The sequence below is a fragment of the Aquarana catesbeiana genome, linkage group LG02 (assembly GCF_042186555.1).
Source record: "Aquarana catesbeiana isolate 2022-GZ linkage group LG02, ASM4218655v1, whole genome shotgun sequence".
Classification (NCBI taxonomy): Eukaryota; Metazoa; Chordata; class Amphibia; order Anura; family Ranidae; genus Aquarana; species Aquarana catesbeiana.
In genome coordinates, this window is record NC_133325.1 from 308395505 (window position 1) to 308415285 (window position 19781).

The 19781-nt window shown below is 42.9% G+C and overlaps 1 protein-coding gene across 2 annotated transcripts in view; it reads right to left on the reverse strand.

Annotated features, from left to right (window-relative positions):
- TMEM131 (transmembrane protein 131) overlaps positions 1–19781 on the reverse strand; it is a 317376-nt gene that overhangs the window by 3967 nt on the left and 293628 nt on the right. Inside the window, exons 33-40 of one of the 2 annotated variants that reach the window (XM_073614647.1) lie at positions 13935–14065; positions 13330–13451; positions 12996–13154; positions 9877–10036; positions 2869–2987; positions 2666–2765; positions 1676–1758; positions 697–857 (exon numbers count right to left, since the gene is read on the reverse strand). In XM_073614647.1, coding sequence (XP_073470748.1) covers positions 697–857; positions 1676–1758; positions 2666–2765; positions 2869–2987; positions 9877–10036; positions 12996–13154; positions 13330–13451; positions 13935–14065 — 1035 coding nt within the window. Of the gene's footprint in view, positions 1–696; positions 858–1675; positions 1759–2665; positions 2766–2868; positions 2988–9876; positions 10040–12995; positions 13155–13329; positions 13452–13934; positions 14066–19781 lie in introns of both variants that reach the window. The other variant, XM_073614646.1, reaches the window with a different exon arrangement.

Genomic DNA, 19781 nt, shown 5'->3' on the forward strand with positions numbered 1-19781 from the left:
AACCTTGTGACTGAAACCGTAGAAGAGTTTCAGCACTCGAGCCTTACCCAGCATGCCTATTGAGTTGCAGGACAGCAGCAATATGATCTGCTGATGAACTACGAGATGACCTGTCTGCTAAAATGTATTTAATGAAACTAAAGAAAACAATTTCTTCCTGTGCTAACAGAAAGGTTGCCTTTCAGTTGAGTTACTACTTTAAGAGTGGAATGAGCAATTACAATGAATCTATCAACTTGCGTTAGGAATGCTCTAGACTTATAGCTTAATTATTGTTTTGTGGCCAGCTACAGTGTCCCTGTAATGTCAGCAGTGTTAATTAGAAAACCAGAGGTGTTAAGCAGACATTTACTATATTCTACAACTCTACACAATTTAGTGTAAAAATGACTATACCCACAACAAATTAATTGATTAGGCTGAAACCTGAAAAATGTGAATTAAAAGATGTGTGATTGCCAAGATTAACATATGAAGAGGGCAATATGGAAAACTTCTGTCATGAGATGACTGACAATCAGTGATGATATCAACCAGTGTAGGAGATCACTGTACAAAGGCTTCTGATTTTGCCATGAAACTTAGTAGTTAGGGTTCAGATTTGGTCAATAGAACAAATAGCTAGAATTGATGATTTGGCCACCAAACAGATTACATCAAGAGGCAACTAAAAATATACCCCCACCCCATACTCACAGAGGTCACATGGGTTGGAGATCCAGTGCTTGTTGGCCATGTTGGCACAGAATCTGTGGCAGGATGATCCCAGAAGGAAGACGTGGTCTCAAAATCTGTCCACTTCTTTTGGGGATCATGAGTGTAAGTACTTCGGGGCAATGAGATTGAACCAAAAACCTCTGAGAAGGATACAATAAAAGAAAATGCATTACATTTACAAAAGCAGCTGAGCAACACACATTAGAAGGCATTCAAGACAGTAGGGCACATATACAGGGATGTATATTCCATTTTTAAACTGCAGCACCCTTTTGCAGATTTAAATATATCACATAACTATCTTTAACTAAATATTTACATTGGTCAATGACAATAATAATGAAAAATACCACGCACAACACTATATACAGAGCAGAGCGTGGCAACAGGAATGTCACATGCAATCTTGTCTCTTGAGAACACCAGGGGGGGGCAAGACATCCTTGCCAGATGCCAGAAACACTGTATCTTCAAAACTGCAACTCGGGTCTTTGTATATAGCTCTTAAAACCGTTGTAAACACCGCTTAGTGACCTATACCTACAGGTAAGCTTATAACAGCATGCACCGTTTAGAAGATATTGACTATTCCTGAGTGGGTGATGTCACAAGCACATGTGCTCTGAAGGGATGGTATACTGAGCATGTTGTCCCTCCAGAGCACTGTGCCATGCGCATGCACAGGCGTGATGTAATCACGGCTCTGTCATTCAAATGACCAGAGCCCGCAAACTCGGAAGGAAGACCAAGTGAAGATGGAAGGCCTGTCTGTGGTAACAGTGCACAGCTGGGGGGCTTTGTTTTAAGGTAAGTCTTTTATAAGGTGCTAGTATGTGGTGCATACTAGCACATTATGCCACTAACTTACAGGGGGACATTTCCCTTTTTTTCTCCAGACTTTAGTACGGCTTTAAACGTGCATAATTGCTATATATCCTGTTGTACGGGAAGTACTGACCTCCTGTTAAATTGAAGGTATTGCTAGATCCAAAGGCAGAAAATGAATATTCAGGACTGCTGATTGGGCTCCACAAACCAGAGCTGGAAGTAAAATAGGCATATGATAAAAGTTAAGCACATTTACATATAATAAAAAACAATTTCAGACATGTTGTTTTCCATAGCAACCAACCAGATTCTGCATTTACTTCTTCCAGTGCAGCAGTGAAATCAAAAAGAACCACTGGTCAGCAGCACAGGGGACCAAAAAATCTTTTCTCAAACACAATTTTTTTTTTATGCTTGGCATTATGGTAAAAAATCAAATTATTTGGAGATATTAAAGTGTTACTAAACCCAATATAAAAGTAGTTAACACCCCCCCCCCCCACAGCTTATAAATCTCTTTACATTAAAATACTGCCACTATACACCTTTTTGGATGGTCTGTACACCACGGTTACATGATAAACTGCACAGTTTCTCCAGTGCTGAGAGTTCAGGTAGGAGGAGATTTCCACTACATCCTGTATACACACCCACATGGTCAATATCATGTGACCCGGCTAGCTCTGAGAACAAGTAAATGTTCTCTCCAGCATAAAAGACAACTGAGCATGTACAGGTCGGCTACCCTGCCTGTGTTAGCTGGTCTTCCCCAGATAGCGCAGGAGGGGGAGGATCTGTGCAAACAGGATAAAACAGTCTTTTTACACAATGCAGAGGATTAACCCCTTAAGTTCCAGTGAGTATAACAAGCATGCTATGCTGCTTATACAGACTGATTCTACTATTGTGGGTTTAGTAACACTAAGTGTATTCTTCCACAACCATAAAAGCTTATTGATCATTTGACAATTGATACACAAACCTTAGGTCACAGCCATACAATAGATTACTTAATTGATGCTGTTAGCTCAATATCTAATTACACTTTGATTTTCAATTAAAGCAAACCTTAGAATAGGTTAGGACAGCCATTTATGGGCTAACGCAGTACTTCCCCTACCTGTCAGAGTTATCACTATCAATGGATACACTTTGTGACATGCTGATGCGGTTAGGGATGTCACTTCTAGCAACAGATGATTTGGCTAATCCGCTGCCACCTGTTTTGGCAGAGAAAAAAAAAACAAAAAACGTGTAAACAGATCTTAATGGAGTATGAAGGCAAAGTATTCATGGCTGTACAGCTAAAATGTAGCTTTTTACCTGGGTTCTTGTCATATCCAGCAGCAACAGCAGCAAATGTTGGATTGCCATTCCTCCCAGGTAAAGAAGCTGCTTTAGTCAGCTTGTGTTTGATGACAGAGGAGGCGTTTCTTAAATCACTGAAAAGAAAGATCCTTTGTTATTGTTGGCAAACCATGCAATGTTCTACTTGTGTGTTAACACGTTACAGAATTATTTTCTATAGAATTTTAAATCCATCTCCCCTTTACAAAAATTAGGTGGAAGTTTCATAGTGGATGCATAAAGTACATGAGCATACATGGAAAAAGCACACAAGTACCTGGGTAGTGACAAAACTGGCAAGTATTACATAACACAAAATAAAGCATTTTTTGATTATTTTGGTTCTAATGTCAGAAAACATGAGATATACAGGCATGTCTGAATAATACTTCTATTGCATACATAGAATATCACTATTTATTATTTAAAAAAAAAAAAAACTCAGTCCTGCCTGATTAACATCTTTCTGACCGTGTAACACATGTGCTTTATATATAGAGTGGGCCTTACACCCAGCCACGGCACATATGGGTCCATGGTGGTCTGGGGGTGTGCGCGCATCACTACATTCATGGCTTTTGATTGGGAGCAAGCGGATGGGCTCCCGATCACATGACTGCTGAGAGAGAAAATGACAGCATTTATGCGATTGGGAAGCTATGCTGTATCCCTGCATTACCGCCCATTTAAAGAGCTGCCAGAAGGCGGAGTGAGGGGGTTAAACAAGATGCACTTGTGCCAATGGAAAAATAAAAACATTTTCTTGCTATTAATATTACTAGCAAAGTTAACCTGTTCCTTAAACAGCCAATTAAACTGATGTGGTTTTTCTATTAGCTCTATGGCTTGTGTAGCGTAAAAGTGATTCTTAAGCCTGTTTTTTTTTTTCCATAAAAATAACAAACATGTCATACTTATCTACCCTGTTGCAGTGGATTTGCACAAAGCAGCCCAGATCATCCTCTTCTCGGGTCCCTCTTCTTTGCTCCTTGCCCCTCTCTCCAGTTGAGTGCCCCCACATCAAGTAGATTGCTATGGGGGCACCCAAGCCGAGCTGCAGCTCCGTTTGCCCATTCAGACACAGAGCTGCGGTTCAACCCCACCCCCTCTCTCCTCTGATTGGCTAATTGACAGCAGCGGAAGCCAATGGTGCTGCTGCTGTTTCTCTGTCAATCAGGAGGAAGAGTCCCGGACGGCCGAAACACTTGTGGACATCGCTGGACAGAGATGAGGTTTAGGTAAGTATTAGGGGGGCTGCTGAACACAGAAGGCTTTTTATCTTAATGCATAGAATCCATTAAGATAAAAAAAAACTTCTGACTTTACAACCCCTTTAAAATACTTCAGTATAAACAAGAATTTTTGTAAGGTTTAATTTAACAAAACTTATTTTTGATGTGCAGTCTGCTAAGGAGAATGCTTGCACATGCCTAAACTACAACTTACAAGGTCCCTTTCACATGGGAGCGACTCCAACCAGGAATCTGTCCGCTGATCCCCAATGAGCAGGCAGTTGGCTTGTTCATTTTGGCTCCACTTATCCCCCTTTCACACTTATACGACTTGTCCCACGATTTTGTACTACAAAATCGCATGACAAGTCATTCTCCATGATTTTGAATGACTACCATTCATACTGGCATGACTTTAAGTCGTGCCGACTTCAAAGTAGTTCCTGCACTACTTTTTTTCTGAAGTTGGATTCCGTATTAACTGATCCAACTTTGGCATGCGACTTGTGCATAAAGGGGAACTCCATGCCGATTTTTTTTTTTTTTTAAGAAAAAAACAGCATGGGTTCCCCCCTTCATGAGCATACCGGGCCCTTCGGTCTGGTATGGATTGTAAGGGGAAACCCACGCCGGAAATGCGGTGTGGGGTCTCCCCCAAAATCCATACCAGACCCTTATCCGAGCACCAGCCTGGCCGGTCAGGAAAGGGGGTGGGGACGAGCAAGTGCCCCCCCTCCTGAGCCATACCAGGCTGCATGCCCTCAACATGGGGGGGTGGGTGCTTTGGGGCAGGGGGGCGCCCTGCGGCCCCCCCACCCCAAAGCACTTTGCCCCCAGTGTTGATGACGACAAGGGCCCCTTCCCGACAACCAACGGTCTGCGGGCGGGGGGCTTTCTGGAATCTGGGAGCCCCCTTTAATAAGGGGGCCCCCAGATCCCGGCCCCCCACCCTATGTGAATGAGTATGGGGTACATCGTACCCCTACCCATTCACCTGGGAGGAAAAAGTTTTTCTTATTGACACACTAGACAGGTTTTTAGAGTAATTTATTAGGCAGCTCCGGGGGTCTTCTTCCGACTTCTCCGCTCTCCAGCGTCTTCTGCCGGGCTCCTCCGCTATCTTATTCCAGCTTTTTTACTAGCGTTGGCCCAGTCTTCTCCGTTGTCGTCTTCCCTCCGATGTTGACATGACGCTCTCTCCTGCTGTAATGCCGTGTGCGCAACGATTTATATAGGCATGGGGCGTGGTCACCAGGTGATGTCACCCGGTGACCCCACCCCCTTATGACATCAGAGTCCCATCATGCCCCGGGTTGTGACGTCATAAAGGGGCGGGGTCACTGGTGACATCACCAGGTGACCACGCCCCATGCCTATATAAATCGTTGCGCACCATGCACATGGCATTACAGCGGAGAGAGCATCGTGTTAACATCGGAAGAAGAGAAGAGGGAAGAAGACGACGGAGAAGACCGGGCCAATGCTAGTAAAAGAGCTGGAAGATAGTGGAGGAACCCGGGAGAAGACACCGGAGAGCGGGAGAAGAGAGCAGAGAAGTCGGAAGAGACCCCCTTAGTAGGAAGAAGACCCCCGGAGCTGCCTAATAAATTACTCTAAAAACCTGTCCAGTGTGTTTTTGTTTGACACTTTTTTTCCCCCCAGGTGAATGGGTAGGGGTACGATGTACCCCATACTCATTCACATAGGGTGGGGGGTCGGGATCTGGAGGCCCCCTTATTAAAGGGGGCTCCCAGATTCCGATAAGCCCCCCGCCCGCAGACCTCGGCAACCAATGGCCAGGGTTGTCGGGAAGGGGCCCTTGTCCTCATCAGCATGGGGCCAAGGTGCTTTGGGCGGGGGGCGCAGGGCGCTCCCCTGCCCCAAAGCACCCACCCCCCATGTTGAGGGCATGTGGCCAGGTACAGCACAGGAGGGGGGCGCTCGCTCGTCCCCACCCCCTTTCCTGACCAGCCAGGCTGGTGCTCGGATAAGGGTCTGGTATGGATTTTGGGAGGGGACCCCACGCCGCATTTTCGGCTTGGGTTTCCCCTTAAAATCCATACCAGACCGAAGAGCCCAGTATGCTCATGAAGGGGGAACCCATGTTGGTTTTTTTCTTAAAAAAAAAAAGAAAAAAAAATTGGCGTGGAGTTCCCCCCTAATTATTTGGTAATCAAAGTCGCGTCCCTGCTCATTGAAGTCGTACTTAAAGTCGTGGGGCAAAGTCGGATCCACAGTCGTATGACTGTCTTGTCAAAATCACGGCCGTGAAATCGCGGCAAAATCACGCGACTTTGGAGTAGCACAAGTGTGAAAGGGGCCTAATGCAGAGCAGACAGACTGCTGTCCTCTATGGGTGGTCGGGTGTAAACGAACTGCCTGTCCGTTTACACCCGACTGTCATCTGATCCGAACCGCCAGAGGAATGGGGAACGAATCCCACAATTCATCTGTTTTTGGCTGAAAGGATCAGATTGGATGTCGGTGGGTGTCAAAGGACAGGCGGCCGATTTCGACCACCCATAGAGGGCAATGGATGGTCCGATCAGATCCGCCAAAAAAAAAAACAAAAAAAAAACAAAAAACTGACAGGTGGACCTGATCGGTCCTCCCTTGTGAAGAAGCCTTAACAAAACCACATTGAATATTGTTAAAATTACACCTATGGTATTGGCATGGGACTTTTGAGGCACAACATTAATTTTCTATTAAAAAACTGTTTAATTCATATTTTTTTAAAACACAGTATTTGTATTATAGTAAAAAACAAAGTAATTAAAAAAGCTGACAATGTAGTTTGTCCACATAAAGTAGTCTTTAAGGCCCCGTTGTATATCTACTCAGAGTTTTTATAGCTGTCATTATTTTGGATGAATGGGATACCTGCCTATTATGGTAGAAACAGCAGCATATGTTTTTTTCGCCATTAAAGCTGGGTTCACACTAGAGATCGCAGTGGCTCATAGCAGGAGTCCTGTGCATCTCCATTCACTGTTTCAGGTCTGATTTCAGCCTAAATTTTGGGATGAATTTTGGACCTGAAAACAGATCAAAAGACGCACAGGGCTCCTGTGCAGTTCGCACCGGAGCCGCTGCGGAGTTGTGTGAACCGGCTCCATAGAGAGCCGGTCACAATCTCCTGCTAATCGAATTGGTTGCGGAAAAACCTTTCGGGGAGAGGATAGGGAAGAGGGATGGCTCGGAGGGCGCTCCATGTGGGAGGGTTATCCCGTGGCCCTGTTGAATAGTCTGGTTTCCTCTCTCCCCCCCTTCCTCTCCATACACCCTGGGATAGGTGGGGTGGAGGTGGCCATGCTGATACAGCGGGTGGCTGTGGTATAACCATCAACTGTTTAAAAGGGGATAACTGATAATTGTTGTCTCATTCAGATTGCATGATGTATATAAAGTCTGTATCAGGGCTCCTGATGACGTGGATAATGTCCAGGAAATGTGTCGAGCCCCAAAGACTACTTTATGGGGACAAACTACATTGTCAAGGTTTTCTTTTTTATAGCTTTGTATTTTACTATGATGCACTTAAATTTGCTGTGCAACACAAATATAGCTGCCTTGGCCAATTGATAGGAGATCAATTGATTACACCCCAATTCTGGAATTGCCGCACTTATCTAGTGCCACCAGATACCCAGCCATCTAGTGACAAGAGAAGACAAAGGCATTGCAAGAACAGATTAGGAATAGATGGGGTATTTCAGCCAATGGGCAGGGATCTTCTTGGGTCCCTTGGCCTGCTGGGAGAGCCTATTTATTCGGGATGAGGTAAGGTGATCGAGGGTTCTGTGCCACCTGGACGGCTGTCCGGGTGGAAGTGTGTTGTATTGGCCCGAGCTGCTAGGCCAGAGCCTGAGGCCTATCCGGAGGACATCTGGCTGCTAGGCTGTCTGAGGGCCTATCCAGAAGCAAGAGAGCAGTGCAGGGTTGGGACTGCGACTTGCAGTCCAACCAGGAGTGACTGTTCTGCCGGCCAGAGAACCTGTCATGGTCGGAGGTAGATGGGAAGCTGTCGCCACTAAGGGGCCATCCTTGTTACCAGGAACCATCGTGAGTAGCTGAAGCAAGTACCAGAGCAGTATTCTCACCAACCGGGGACAGTGAAGAATTGGGAAACTTCAGCGGGTATCAAGCCAGGGACCCAGCCAGCGGAGGCGACGCTTGCAAAGCAGTCTTGGATACCAAGCCAGGGTCCGAGCAGGCCAGTGGGGTGACGCTTGAGGAGTATCTGAGTGTCAAGCTAGGGACCCAGCAGGGACGTGGGAGTGACGCTTGACGAAGATACTCAGTGAGAGGATTGGAAGAGCTCAGGAGATGCAGCGGGATCAGCGGGTCTAGGTGATAGACTGGGAGCTCAGATGAGTGAAGATCGGAAGAGGAGATTGTGGTAAAAGCAAAAGAGTTCATTGCAACCTTTGTTAGAAACTGTTCAAAGATTGCTGCTATAGGAGGCAGCGTGTCTACACATGCAGATGTGGCGTCCGGCTGGGTGCCTTTACCTGCATGGCTATCTACCTATAGAAGTCTCGGAGTCTGCTAATTAACATTGCAACTACTAAGGGTGTCCTGGCCCTAAACCCTCTCTCCCACTCCCTCTCTTTAAGAGACAATAAATCTCTTTGCATTCAAGAAGTGTCTGGCACCCATTAATCTACCTTACATTGCACCCACTCTACACAGAAGGATGTCAGCTGTCCCTAACTCTGGAGGTCACCATTAGGCCTGGAACTTGGCTACAAATGTTTTTTTAAAGAAAATGGATGCTGTGCCTCAAAAGTCCCATGCCAATACCATAGTGTAATTTTAACGATCATCTATATTTAGGGATGTGGCACTCAAATTCCACTAACTCGGATTGGGTTTGATTTAAAACTACATTGAAACCATCAGTCCGACTCCACTAACAGAGTGGCAATGGTAAAATATGGCTCATAAGCGATCACTGTATCAGTATAAAAGAACCAAAGTGCTACACTGTCACTCTCCATATTTGTAAAGCCCCACATATGCACTATTTAAATTTGCAGCCTTGGAGTGGCGAATTATGTAATAAACAACTGTGTATCCTTGGCCAACAGTCACCAGATTTATGATTTTGGCATGTTAAACATTTAGGGCCCGTTCACACTGCCCAAACACTAAACTGCAGGCAGCTATCCAATATGGCTACAGTTAGCCAGCAGTAAGGGGCGGTGTGATGCGCATCACACAGTTCCCTTTTTTTGGGCAGGAGATATCACAAAGTGACACTGTAATCATGTCACTGCACAGCAGCGTCACAAGCATGCAATTCCTTCATATGTGCTGCAATAAAACGCATTCCATCGCAGCTCACTGCACCACACCTGCAGACTGCATTGCAGTGTGAACCGGACACAGAAAACAAGTGATTTTGGTGTGTCCTAGCAGTGATATGCATTCATCCAGTGCGGTAAAATGCAAGTCACCACGGTATGTATGAATATGGCCTACCACCACCCCATCAATACCGGAGTTTACAATCACCCCAATATCTGAGGACTTCTGTGGGAGCACAATAAGTGATATTGCATCCTTAAATAATAAGACATATTTCAATTGCTATATAAATACAATGGGTACAAGCAGCATGTTAAGGTTGTCCAAGTTTGCCTTTTTGCTGTATTGTGAAAAAGTGAGCAAGACATAATTCTGTAACAGAGATTTACTATAAAATGGAAGGCTGGCGTTTTCACCAATGACCAGTCATCACACTTACTGACTGCTTGTGCTGTTTACAATGCTGCTGTAGCTGCTTCTTAAGCCAAAGCCCAAAGCTGGAGGAGGTGAAGGGGGAGTAGGGGCTGGTGAGGTCTGACGTTGTTTTAAGAAGTCATCTGCGTTGTGGGTTTGCACAGACAATTTGTAAAGGCTATCTACTGCTGTAATCACAATACAGAAAATAATGCTACAGTACACCATAAAAACATACATGCTCCACACTGCCAAACACATGTAAACCAGGTCAATACAAGCAATAAAAAGATAAGGAAAAAAGTAAGAATAAATCTACTTAGCTTAACAAAAACTTGTAAAAAAAAAACCTAATAATAATATTAATAAGTATATGATGCATTATTCAGCTATTTATAGGTCTTTGTGAAATAGGAAACAACTACTGTAGGAATAGCTATTTATTCTTTATGGGCAAGGCCAATTTTTACATTTTAGCTGTGTCAGGTAGGTCGATCTCAAATGAAACACTGGGCCGAATTGAGAGGAACATTCTTCATGGAGCGCATTATATTTCCTGAAAGACACACCCACTTAAAGTGCAACTATGTGCAAAGTAAAAATTATATAAATAAGAATATACTGTATATGATGCACTTAACTGGGACAAAAGCAGACTGTCATGGTTTGGGAGGGCTGCTGACCTCCAAATGGACGCACTTCCCAGATGTCTATCTAATGCCAGCCATCCCAATCAAGCTTCCCCCCACTTTTTTTCTGCCATACCAAGCCTTTTTTCCTGCCAGATTTGGAAGGGGAGAACTCCGTTTTCACCACCTATACCTATCTAAAATGAGTGGTGTGATTGGGCTTCCAGATGTTCAATCCTACCACAAACCAGGATGAAGGGTTGGCACATACACTGCAGATCGAAGGATTAGGTTCTTCTTGAACAAAATCTGGCTGAGGATATGGTATTTATTCCTTGGATTAAATTAAAGGACATGACTCGTCAATTGCTAATGCATACTTTGATTGGACCAATGTTACAGTGTTTCTGTGATATCTGTAATTGCTCCACTCTTGTGTACCAGGGCCTAGGCTAGGACACCCCCCTTGTGGCTTATGCGGAATTTCACTCTGGCCTCCAACCTGCTTTTCAAACTCGTAGTTTTTGGATGACTCCAAGAGCCAATCATTTTTTTTTTTTTAACGTGGTTTTGTGCGAGATTGGATCCGCTACCCCCAGACTCAAAAACACAAATTTCCATGGTGATCTTATTGCCAAATACGGCATTTCTTAAATCACTACTCTAACAAACTGGTTTACAGCAGATCTCTCTTGCCCTTGAAATCCCTAAGCTCCTCACAAGACTAAGTAGACATCCTATTTCAACCATCTATTCAATGATTCTTAACACTGGGCCAGAGTCGTACCCCCCCCCCCAACGCTATGTGGATAAGTGGGAAATGGCTTTAGGAATCTTGCTTCCATATCAGGACTGGGAATCAATATGGGCTACCATACACAAGGGCTCCTTGAGCTTAACACAGGAACATAATTATAAGATTTTCTCTCGTTGGTACAGGGCTCCCTCTCTTCTTCAAAAAAATCTCCCCTCTTATCTCAAAACAATGTTGGTGCTGAACCAGAAGGAGGACACAATGCTCCATTTCTGGTGGGAGTGCACAGCATTACAACTGTACTGGCATGGGGTCCATGATGTTATCATGGATACAAAATACTTGTTAGACTTCTCACCTTTGCACTACTTGATTCACCACTCTACTGTAATGGGCCGCACGTATGCAAAATGGTTAACCATGCATATGATCAACCTGGCGCATATGTGCATTTCCCAGTACTGGAAACAAACATACTCCATCCCTTAAAGAATGGTTCCTAAAACCTAATAGGGTGGAGGACATGGAAGAACTCGTACACATAACCGGCGTACAGCCTTAAATAAAACGTGGTCTTGCTGGCTTCATTTCATGACCACGGCTGACTATTCCGCCATTATATCCCTAAGTGCAACTACTTAGCTAGCCTCTTCTGCCTATAATTTAAATTTCCTCTGCATTCCCTGATGAGTGGCAGCCTGACAGATGGTCTCTTCTCTCCAAGTCACGATCCGCTTACCCGCTTTCTCTTTTTAACCACCTAAGTATTCCTAGCTATTTCTTTCCCTCCCCCCTCCTCAAATTATAAATTTTCTCCATTTTCCCTTCTCTTGCCTTGGGCCTACATCTTCTGTCTCCTCGCTGCTCCACTCACTGAAGGGCTTTTTTCCTCTCTCCCCATACTTTAGTTTACTTACCTGATGATCCTGCCAATGATAACACTGCTGTGTGATTCCACTTCAGAAGTAACAGCATTGTTACCCTATCACAAGACGTGGAAAACATCCACTGGCAAGCTCAACAGGTAATAAAACTATATTACAACGGGGACTCAGAAAAACAAAAACTGCAGTGTTAATGCTAGTGACAGGCTTCATCATATACGCAATTCTTTATTTTGGCCATAGTTACACTCTAACTGAACTCCTCCATTATGTTTATAGAATGTAACAGTTCCTCATATAGTATACAATCAATTTTTTACTTAACAAAAGATAGACAAATATAGGAGTAGTTCTAATAGCTAGGCATATTAGGTAAAATAAATTAAATAAAAACAAAAAAAATAATAAAAAAAAGCATTCAGACACATGCAATCTATATTCTAAACTCTCCTGCAGGAGATTACAAAAAGCAACTAGTTGGAGAACTACAAGTTTCACATGTCTTACATGACAAATGCAAGCAATGTTAAGCAAACACACTATCAAAGTAGCACTCACTACATTTTATGTTGAACTTCTATTATAGTTGCCAACTTTAACTACCTTAAATCAGTAGAACTCTTTAGACACCTTCAGGTAGTAAATCATATAGTTTACATTTTGCCACTAATACATAGAATACATTCACTAGTGGCAATAGTTTTATTGAAGGGAAATCAGTGAACACTGGTGACAGAAGCAATACAAATCACGCTAATAAAAATAACTGTCAGATGCGAACATATGGGTAAATTTAAGGACACAAGACAGTGACTGCACTAAAACTGTAAAGGCAAAGGATGTCTAAGAGCTCTGCGCAATGAAGGAGCATACTCACAGCTTCCTGATTTGTGAATTGGCACAGAGTCCCACTCTGGAGGTGGGGAGTCTTTCTCTCCTTCAGAACTGCTGGTGCTGCCTAGTTCCTGACCAGTACGACTAGGATGAAGCTTCGCCAGCACTGATTGCCTGTTCTCTCCTAACTTACTGTTTGTACCTGCACAAAACATTAACATGCCATGCTCAATGAAAGACTGCCACTAGGTTGTCAGTGCAAATCCAGAAGAATCACATGGTTGTTAGTGATGATTTGCAAGCGCCTTATTTAAAAAAAAAAAAAGAAAAAAGAAAAAAAAGAAAAAGGAGAAAAAGAATTTGACACCAATACTTACCCCGTGGTTTTTGCAAATTTCTTGGTTTTGAGCTACTCCCTAAGGAATGCTGTACAGCAATTTTGGAGAAGTTTTTAAGCTGTTTGTTTTCTAAGGGTGTAGTATATGGCAACTCCAAAGAGCTGAAAGGGAAGAATAATCAATATTTTATATTTGTAGGGGATATCTCAAATGCTGGTAACTGCATATACTTTGAGCTGCTTCTCTACTGTCAACAAAGCAGGCAAACAGGGGTGCACAATTTCCTTGGAAATTTTTAGGCTCCATTCACACTTGTGCAACTTGTCATGCAACTTTGGAAATCAAAGTCACATGACAAGTCACAGCCCATTCTTTTCAATAGCACCTGTTCAAGTCACAGCAGCTTTGAAAAGGTGCCTGCACTACTTTGGTGAATGAAAGTCAAAGCCAGAGAATGTAAAGTCAAATTAAAGTCGCTCCAAAGTCGCACTGTAAATCGTGCAACTTTGGAGACGTGCTTATGTGAATAGAGTCTTATTCAACAAAACTACAGCAGACAAACTACTTAATCCAACAAATCCAAAAGCAAAACCACTTTCCTTAGTAATGGTAAAACCATTAAAAAGGCACTGCAGCCCCCTTACCTTGGTTTAACCTCTGTTACAGTCTCCTTTTTGTTTGGACCAGGGATTTTCTTGCTCTTTTGCTTTTGTTTACTTGTTTCATTTTCTGTCTTTTCAGAAATGACTTGTTTTCCCTTTAATTTTTCAGGCTCCTATAAAAACACAAAAATGATTTATTCAGTTTAGTAAGACAAACATTTCCTAAGTTCAGAAATGTTACAATGTTCAAAATCATTCCAAGAGAAAAAATGTAAAGACTGCATATATACCGATTTGCAACAATCTCATTTAAAGGAGACAACTATTTAGTAGAGATAGCGAACGTAAGATTCCCACGTAAAGAGACTCAGATATCCCTCTGTCTCTACCAATTTCATCTTTTGTAAAAAAAATTAATGCACATGATGTTGCGGGTAAAAAATTTGCAGTTTTTTTTTTTTTCTACACTGCAGCCTTCAAAGCACTGCACCGGCGAACAGTGGATCACAGGTGCAATTTCAGGCTCCTGCAGACACGTTACAAAAGGTGAACTTATCCCTAGGCCTGATTCACAGTTGTGCAGGTTGCAGTTTGCATTTTCCAATACACATCTTTAAACCATTTAAGTCTATGGAACTAAAAAACAAAAAAAAAAAAAAAAAAAAACCCCTGGCCCTTTCCATAAAATGCACAGATGTGAACTACATCCATAGGATGTTAAATGGATGGTAGTGTGTTTCTGCAAAACTGAAAATGCACTAAAAGATGCATAGGAGTGAACCAGGCCTAAGACCTGTGCTTCAACAGCTATGCTGTTAAAAGCCATTGACTGAGAAGCAGGATGGAACAGAGAGAGGGCTCTAAGATAGCAGGTCTGGCCTGTTGGGAAGAGGCCAGGGGTTGTTTCCTAGTAGTCTGCGTACCGGGTTCTTCTTGGCCAGTTTGATGCAATGAGAATCACCGGCTTCTACTCTTGCTCTATTTTGTGGAACAGACAAGGCAAAATTGGCACTTGGGTGGGGGCGCACAGATTAGTTTGAACTAAGACTAGGGGATTTTCAAGGCATTTGATGCCAGTGCTAGAGGGCCTTTGGTCCTGGCCACAGAGCTAGTTTGTTTTTTAATCTAGAGGCCAGGAAATCTACATATCGGGTCCACCACCTCAGACATTATCAGGTTGAAAATGGTGAGGTGAAGGGCCCCGTTCCCACTGATCTAGGCAGTGGCAGCTGAGTTAATTTTGCTTTCTAGTTTTAAACTCCTGGAATGTGAACCATAGACGGTGGCGATCATTGGGCAGCGAGTCTCCATCCATGACATTATCTGGTTTGTTTCCTTCAAAGCTGCATCACACCTCTACCCCCTTGTTGGATGATTTAGGCCACAGACATGGCTTTGTCTTGCTGCACCCTGATTGGGTGTCCTTGCAGAAAGAGGGTCAAGTTTTGCAGCACCATCCTAACTGCTCTTAGCTCCAGGAGGTTAATTGGGAGTTTGGCTTCCATGGATGACTATGTTCCCTGGACTATGAGGGACTGGAAGTACCCTGTGCAGAATAAAAGACTGGTATCTGTTATGACCATCCAGTGATAACAAACAAAAGACTATCCCTATTGTCCAAGCTGGGGTGAAGCATGGGTAGGTCAAGAGAAGAAGCATGCTTGTTCCAGGTCGAAAAGATTTTGTGTCAGAGGTTTCAAATGAAATTGGGCGAATGGCACAGCATCAAAGGAGGCCTAGAACACTCATGGAGAATCTGACTGAGATGTGTCTGACCACAATTCTTGAGCGTGAGCTCGGAGAGAGAGAAAACATTTTCTTCTCTGGAAGGAAAACCTTTGCTTGGGATGTGCCTAGGAAAAGACCCAGGTATTCCAGGTGAAGAATAATGCCTTTTACACATGATCGGATTTTCCGACAAATGTTGGATGTGAGCTTGTTGGCGGAAAGTCCGACCGCATGTCTGCTCCATCGAACATTTGTTGGCGGACTTTGTTGGCTTGCAGGTTCTCAAATTTTCCGCCAACAAATGTTTGTCATCAGACTTTCCGATCGTGTGTACACATGTCCGTCAGACAAAAGTCCACGCATGCTCGGAATCAAGTACGAGCCGGAGATATAACTAGCAATGGAGATATAACGTACGTCACTACGTTCGTAATTGTCGGCCAACATTTGTGTGACCGTGTGTATGCAAGACAAGTTGGAGCCAACATCCTTCAAACAATAATCCACGGTTTTGTTGTTGGAAAGTCCGATCGTATGTACGGGGCATAAGGCTGATGTATGGAAAGTGATCACCTAACCAAAAGCTTGGAGCAGCCAAATTGTCCAGAGGACATTTGCAGATAACTGGAAGGGAGATGAGCCATTCAGGAAGTGGTCATCCAGATAACCTTTGTCCTTGATGCCCAAAGTTCCAAAGAGGGAAATAAGAGGGGCTAGGGCTTTTGTGAATACTCTGGGAGTGCTCAGTTGTTTAGCAAGCCATGCAGAGTAATACAGGAATAGAGGGGAGGGTGTCCTACTATATTTAAAATTATGGAATTTTTAAAGGCGATTCTAAATCACTCATCTTATTCGTATATTAACCGCTTGCCGCCCCAGGCAATGTTGACATTTTTCTTATACAAAATTAAAAACAGCATTTTTTTTTCCTAGAAAATTATACAGTACCCCAAACACTTATATTGAACACTATATTTGTGAGCAGAGCAGATGCCCTGGAGAATAAAATGGTGACTTTTGCAATTTTCTGATTTTAATGAGATTTGTGCAGCCATTTATGAAATGTAAGTTTTCAGGAAAAAATACTATTGAATTTTAGTATAGACAAACACAATATAAATTCTTGGTAAAATATAAATGATGATGTTGAGTAAGAGCTCATTCGCACCACAATGCATGTTAACGCATGCGCACTGTTTTTTTGGTAGTGCGTTTTATATGCATTTTTTTTCCTTGTTTGCCGAACATTTATGTGCTTGAGTGTATTTGAACACTTTGCACTTAAAAAAAAAAAAAAAAAAAAAAAAAAAAAAAAAAGCACATGTACTTTCAGTACTGGGCAAATGCTCTGCAATGCAACACAACTGGTGTGAACTGCATTCATTTTTTTGTTGCCATGCCTTGGCAACGTGCACCTGTTGTGAATGAACCCTAAATAGATACCCAACATGTCAAGATTTAACACTGCACACGCCTGTGAAATGGCGATAAACAACGGTACCTAAAACTGTGCACCACTTCCCTACCGGCCACAGCAAAATATATGTTGCAGTAGGGAAGCGTGGATCATGGTTGAGGCTAAAATCATGATCTGGTATAATTTTTTTAAGCCTGCAATTCTCTTTCATGTAAAAGTACTGAGTGGCTATCAGGGTGGATTGGATTTAAATCGTGATTTAAATCAATATTAAAAAGGCTTGATTTAAATCAACTCGATTTAAATCATCGTTTTTAACCACTTACCCATTGGGCACTTAAACCCCCTTCCTAACCAGACCAATTTTCAGCTTTCGGTGCTCTCACATTTTGAATGACAATTAGTCATGCAACACTGTACCTACATGAAAAATTTGTGCCTTTTTTCACACAAATAGAGCTTTCTTTTGGTGGTATTTAATCACCGCTAGGTTTTTTTATTTTTTGCACTATAGAAGAAAAAAAAAAAAAAGACCGAAAATTCTGTAAAAAAAAAAAAAAAAAAAAGCATTTTTCTTCGTTTCTGTTATAAAATGTTGCAAATTAGTAATTTTTCTTTATATTTTGCCCAAAATTTATACCGCTACATATCTTTGGTAAAAATAACCCATATCAGTGTATATTTGGTCTTTGTGAAAGATATAGAGTCCACAAGCTATGGTGCCAATCTCTGAAAATTGATCACACCTGAAGTACTGTCTCATTTCTTGAGACCCTAACAAGCCATGCAAGTACAAATACCCCCAAATGATCCCTTTTTGGAAAGTAGACATAGACAATGTATTTAGTAAGAGGCATGGTGAGTTTTTTGAAGTTGTAATTTTTTCCCACAATTCTTTGCAAAATCAAGATTTTTTTCTTTTTTTACAAAATTGTTATATTAGCAGGTTATTTCTCACACACAGCATATGCATAGCACAAACTACACCCCAAAACACATTCTACTATTTCTCCTGAGCATGGCAATACCACGTGTGAGACTTTTACATAGCGTGGCCACATACAGAGGCCCAACATGCAGGGAGCGCCATCAGGCGTTCTTGGAGCATAAATTACACGTATCATTTCTTGACTACCTCTGCTACTTTTGAAGGCCCTGGAGAACCAGGACAATGGAAACTCCCCAAAAATGACCCCATTTTGGAAAGAAAACAACCCAATGTATAATTTATGAGGCATGTCAAGTCTTTTGAACATGTCAATTTTTTCTACAAGTTTTTAGAAATTGTGTAAAGAAAATAAAATTGCATTTTTTTTTTTTTTTACACAACGTTGTCCATTTACACAATGTGTTTCTAACACATAGCATGTACATACATACCAAAATTACACCCTAAAATAGATTCTCCTCCTGAGAACAGTGATATCACATGTGAGACTTTTCTACAGGGTGGCCACATACAGAGGACCAACATGTAGGGAGCACCAACAGGTGTTCTAGGGACATAAGTTTCAAACCTAATTTGACTACCTATTACACTTGTGAGGCACCGATGTGGCATGGATGAGCATGAATGAGGATGGATGAGGATGGATGAGGATGGATGAGCCGTGGATGGGGATGGCTGAGCATGAATGAGTATAGATGGGATGGCTGGGTACGACTGAGTACGGATGGGTATGGCTAATTATGGATGGGGGTGGATGGGCATGGATGGATGAGCATGCTGAGGATGGATGGATGGATGGATGGATGGATGGATGGATGGATGGATGGATGAGCATGGATGGATGGATGAGCATGGATGGATGGATGAGCATGGATGGATGAGTATGTTGAGCATGGATAGGTATGGATGGCTGGAATGGGCACATATAAGTGCTGTGGGCACTACACATCCAGCCCACAGCGCTGCTGCCACCGATCTCTCCCCTCTCCACTCACACTGTACCAATAGGTACGGGAAGGGGAGAGAGGAACCGGACGTGACGCCGGTTTGTTTACAAGTGATCACTCCATCTGACGAAGCAATCACGTGGTAAACGGCCGTTTACTGTGATGCGCTGGGTCACGGATGTTCTCAGGGGGCGCGCGAGAGCGGGATTCTGGGCGGACGTCATAGTCCGCCCTTCCAGAGTTACCCGACCGCACTGCAGCAGTCATTCGGCTATAGCGCGGTCGGCAAGTGGTTAAAGAGTAGCTGTCATCTCTGTCCCACAGCAGCTCCTCCTCTGACCTGCTGTTGACTCACAGACAGTCCCATTAACTTTATTGGGACGGCTGGTGATGCGGCAGTGACACAACAAGGTGAGGGACGTGGCTGTAGCAGGTGAGTGGATGCCCCGCTTACAGGCTCTGCCATGATGGATCTAAAATGACAGGTGCTCGTTAAATGTAAGGACTTATTCTTGCTGATTGCAAATATTAAAGATTTTAACTAACAAAACGAAGGTTTCCTATTTAGAATAATAAGATGTCAGGTTTAAAACAGCGATATCAGAACCGATTCAATCATACAGTTTGTAGTGCATGTAGATTTGCAAAACAATGGGATAAAAGAATATTCTTGAACTTTGTTTTATCTCATGGTTACTGCGAAATTGTGTGAACGCATCAATGCAGTGCATGTCATCTCAGCTTGGATTTATTGAATGAGTTTACCAAAAATGTAAATATTGCGGAATATACAGCCTCGTGCTACATAACTAGCTCGATTTCATGCTGAATAAACAAAATTATTCATG